We start from the raw sequence: 4,814 nt of genomic DNA on the forward strand, positions 1-4,814 counted from the left end.
GGAGATTTCCATTTTATAACCTATAAAAAGAATTACTAATAGGTATATATTTTTCAACCGACGGATTTGTAATTGTCAGTTCTACATGATTTTTAACGATTAAAAATTACATTATTATGAGTCTAAGCGAAGATGTTAATGGCCATAGAGCTACATGTTACATGCTCTTGATGGATCAAAAGCTTTCATCGTTTGTAGTGGTTATAAAAAGAGCCTTATGCGCGTGCTCAAATAGATGTGTTGAGGAATTTTCTCGATATTAGGTCTCATCTTATGTCGTTTTCCCTATGTTTCATTAGAATTTACTGATGGAATCGGTTTTTATTGAATATTTTGTATTGTGTATTACAAGATCATCCGTATTAATATTGATGTCTGTACGATTTTTAGTTGAATGCAATTATATCTTTAAAAAAAACACTACTTATAACAAGTCCAAGAGTGATCAACAAAAAAGTCCAAGAGTGGAAGGACTCATTTAAAACACCTCTATCTATAAAGTGTTTCTTTTTTTTAAACAAGTTAAGTTTTTTTTTTTTTTTTTTTTTTTATGTTTTTATTCTAATGGATAATATATTTCAAAATATGAAAATGCATTACAAACACCAATTCATACACATAGCGCCTATTATAAGAAAAATGATATTCTATCCTTAAACTTAAGAAAAAATAGTATATACCGAATTTCACAAAAAGCAAATAATTCAAAACGTTATAAAAAAAAATTAAGTACACACGTAGCTCTTTTGACATATTCTCTAGAGTTTATGGAAACAATCCGATAACAAGTATTGAGAAACCCATAACAAAGGCTAGATAGAAACTGCAATGAAACATTCATTATGGTTCAAAAAACAATAATTTAAACTAATTGGGTAAGTTTTCTCTTTGGCAATTTGATGTTCTAACTTGTGGACAAGTTAAGTTTTGGAGCATGGTATTTTCCTCAAATTCTGTTAATTAATAGTATAATTTAATTTGATTAATTAGGTATTTTAAACATTACATTAGAATTTTTTTTGGAACCCCAGAATTTTGAAAATAACGAAATCGAAAGGGAAATTAAAAATAAAAAAGGTACATTTAGTTGTGTATTTTCATATTTAATTTGCGGGTCTCTTTAGCCACGCGGAATTGCCGAAATTTTTTTTGGAAGCAATAGAGACAAACAACAAAAAGACCATTAATGGCCAACACATAAACACAAAACACACAAGAGAAGAGAGTCTCTCTCTCGCCTCTCTCTCTCTCTCTCTCTCTCTCTCTCTCTTCCCCTTGAATATATATAAATCCCAGGTAATAATAATACTCTTTTATTAACTTCAGGCTCGGGTTTTCGCGGTCCTTGTTTGTGTTTGTGTGTTTTGGTTTTAGTCGTGTTTCTTTTTCGAGATTGCAATCTGAAATCTGTTCTTGTTTCCTTTCGCTAATTTGGAGGGAAGCCCAACTTTTTATTTGTTTGAATTTGGTTGTTTCTAGAGACATTTTGCTCGGAAATCTCAATTGGGTATGTGTGGGTTTTTTGGTCTCTTCTGTTCTCAACTTTTCTGGGTTTTGTTTTTTCTTTTGATTTACTATTGGTTTTGGAGGCTCGAAACCATATTTTTTTATTCTATTTTTTATTATTTAAGTGGAAGGGAAATTTTTTTTTTTTTGGAGACTCAGACTTGCATTGCTTGTGATTGTTTATTTCATAGTTTGGGTTGATTTGATTTGATGGGTAAGTTTCGTTTTGTTTGCTTTGACGGAAAACACAATGGGAAAGGTATAGTGTTTCTTTTTTTTATGATGCGTCAGTTTTTGTGGTTTTGGCAATTGCAATCCAAAAATGGGTTCTTTGTTGGTTGGTTGAATTTAAATGAAACGAGTTTTTTCTTTATTTATTTTTTATTTAGGGGAATGGAAATTTCTTGTTCTGGTTTTAACAAAGGTCTTCAAAATTTGCTTTTTACTATCTTGTTTTTACTTACTGGGCTGAGTACTTTACATATTAAAGTCTCCATTGTTCATCCGGTGCATAATTTCTTCATTTTATTCTTGTTGTTGCTGCTTAATATAATGCTTATGAAATGCAATGTTTAGTTTTTTCATGGATTCCTTTCTTTCTGTTGTGGATTTTTTTTTTTTTTTTTTATATCAAAATTGGTTCTTGATTGAAAAAATGCAGGCATGTTTTGGAATTACTACCAACGATAATCATATTTTAGGGTGTAAACATTCATCTGAAAGGAGTTACTTTGCTTGAAATATTTAGTCAGCATAAAACACTAATAATATGAGTTTGGAAATTTGTCATATTTTCATGGTTTGTAGGTGCCTATATGTTTCCTTGACTTTTGTGTAGAGGTCAAAATATGTAGATTTGAAAACTCGTAACTCATTATACTGAATAATACTGTTCTGTTGATAAAAATTCAAACATTACTCTGAAACTAATAGAGAATGTGAATTATAGGTGCGGATAGTTTACATTAGTATCAGGAACTGTAGAAGGATAGAAATTTTCCAAAAAGTTCTCAGGTTTGCTTCTATTTTATTTCTTTATGTCTGACCACTGAGCAGTTTCTACTGCGAGTAGAGCCAAGAAAACAACCATTTCAGACCATTTTGCGAACGTCTTCTTGTTGAATTTGCTGCTTAAATTCTCATTTTCCCATCTCGGCCTTAACCGAATTTATTAGATTCGTACAAATGTTTTTGACTTGTGAATAATTTGTTTCATTTGATGTTCTTATTATCATTCTATTTGTTTTGACAGGCCTGATATATACTGAGAATTGAGAGTGTAATCACTTGGGTGTAATTCTCACGTCAGTTTAGAATCATATTTTCTGAGCTATAGAAACACTGGTAGATAAAACTTGTTAAGATGGCTCCTGGAGGCAGCACTTTCAAGGAAGTTCTCGAGTCCTACAGTACAACTTCAGATTATGATGTAGCGGTTAAATCAGAGTCCACAAGTGCAGTTACGAAGGCCGCCTCTGGTTTGGGTAGAAAAGTTGCAGTTTATTCTACCAATGGTGTGCATGAGCTACTTGAATGCCCTGTCTGCACAAATTTGATGTACCCCCCAATCCATCAGGTTTGTTAACAATATGAAGTTCCCACGCATTTTGCGCCCTCTCATTAGTCGATTGAATGAAGTCCAAACCATTCTTTTATCACTTAGTTGTTTCAATTGCTGAACTGAGTTCCACAAGTCCTTTATTCCTTTTTCTTTAAAAATGAATGGTTAACTCCATTATCCTATGATGGAGTAAATACTTGGCAGAAGCAAGTGTGAAAATAATTAAATTCTTTTATTTTCATAAGGTACTTTAGTGAGGTGTGTGGTCTTGGGGTTTAGATGAAATCGCTAGTTGATTCGACCATTCTTGTGCCGAAATATATGGTATATTCATGATGGTATAGAAAATATGATTTTGGCTGGCTGATTAGTTGATTTCTATATTTTGGAGTTATGTGGAATATTAATGTGAACCGTTCATCAGCAATATGATATAAAATCCTAACCTGTCTAATTTTCCTTTTTCCTTTTATGCGTTTTTTTCCCGTTTATATACTTTGTCTGCTTTATGAAAATTGGATGTATCACTCAGCTTCTTTTAGTGCTAAAGTAGTGAGATTGTGCTGCCATTTGTACCTGTATCTGCCTGACTCTATGCTTTTGTCCAAATCCTCTTCTCGCAGTGTCCAAATGGCCACACTTTATGTTTAAACTGCAAGGTTAGAGTGCATAATTGCTGCCCAACTTGCCATTATGATCTCGGAAATATAAGGTGTTTGGCTCTGGAGAAAATAGCCGAATCATTTGAGCTTCCCTGCACATACCAGAGTTTTGGTTGTCAGGACATTTTTCCATACTATAGCAAGCTCAAGCATGAGGAACACTGCAGGTTCCGTCCATACAAGTGCCCTTATGCAGGATCCGAGTGCCCTGTTACGGGTGATATCCCGAGCCTTGTTGCACATCTCAAGGATGATCACAAGGTTGACATGCATGATGGGTGTACTTTCAATCATCGATATGTCAAATCAAATCCGCATGAAGTTGAAAATGCAACTTGGATGCTGACGGTAGAGTTTTCTTCTCTCTTTTTTCTTCTAATACAGGGTCATAACCGTTTCTTATCCATTTTTTTCCCCTCCCCACCTTAGGATTGGAGTGAAAGTGACTTTTTACATTGTTTCATGATGGACTTCATTATGGTCTTTAAAGGATTAATTATTGTTCAAGTTATTTTTGTATTGTAATTTCAATAAAGATTGTTTCTTCTGTTTCACTTTCGTGCACACTGGGAGTCGGGGGTGGTAATATAATTCATAAACAAAGGAAAGAAACTATTAACCATGTCAAGCATACTATATCCTATGAAGGAGGGAGTAATAGGCAGCACATAAAGCTTTCTACTTGCTTTGCATTTCTAGGTGATAATTTATTGCTTTATTGGTTAAACTATTTGGAGTTTAATGATTTTGTATAAGGAGATTGATAAGTACCAACTTAAGAGAACAGCAAGATGATTGAGAAGTAAACTGAAAGTTGTATTAATGGAATCAGAAATTGGAAAAGATAGAAAGTACAGGAAAAGTAAGATAGATATTGAGCATTCGAGAGGCTCAATTCTCTCCCTGGGGAAGTGCTCCACTCAACTCACCGATTGCCTACCTATTTCCCACGCCACTTCCCATTTTATTCCCTTGCAACTAATTTCCCCAACTAACTAAGCAATTTCCCCAAATTGGCCTTAAGGTACCAACTGATTTTCCCCCCTCACGTGCTTGGCACGCCTAGCGTAAGTAAACCGAGTTGG

General features: G+C 33.8%; 1 protein-coding gene across 3 annotated transcripts in view; it reads left to right on the forward strand.

The window, feature by feature from the left end:
• The first annotated feature begins 1,262 nt into the window (after positions 1-1,262).
• The window catches only part of LOC21410636 (E3 ubiquitin-protein ligase SINAT2), a 4,710-nt gene continuing 1,158 nt past the window's right edge, over positions 1,263-4,814 (forward strand). For 2 of the 3 annotated variants that reach the window (XM_010113076.2, XM_024175363.1), the window contains exons 1-3: positions 1,344-1,507; positions 2,759-3,082; positions 3,691-4,077. In XM_010113076.2, coding sequence (XP_010111378.1) covers positions 2,870-3,082; positions 3,691-4,077 — 600 coding nt within the window. In that variant the 5' untranslated portion in view covers positions 1,344-1,507; positions 2,759-2,869. Of the gene's footprint in view, positions 1,297-1,343; positions 1,508-2,758; positions 3,083-3,690; positions 4,078-4,814 lie in introns of those variants that run through there. The other variant, XM_024175364.1, reaches the window with a different exon arrangement.

This window comes from Morus notabilis, unplaced genomic scaffold (assembly GCF_000414095.1).
Source record: "Morus notabilis unplaced genomic scaffold, ASM41409v2 Scaffold78, whole genome shotgun sequence".
Classification (NCBI taxonomy): domain Eukaryota; kingdom Viridiplantae; phylum Streptophyta; class Magnoliopsida; order Rosales; family Moraceae; genus Morus; species Morus notabilis.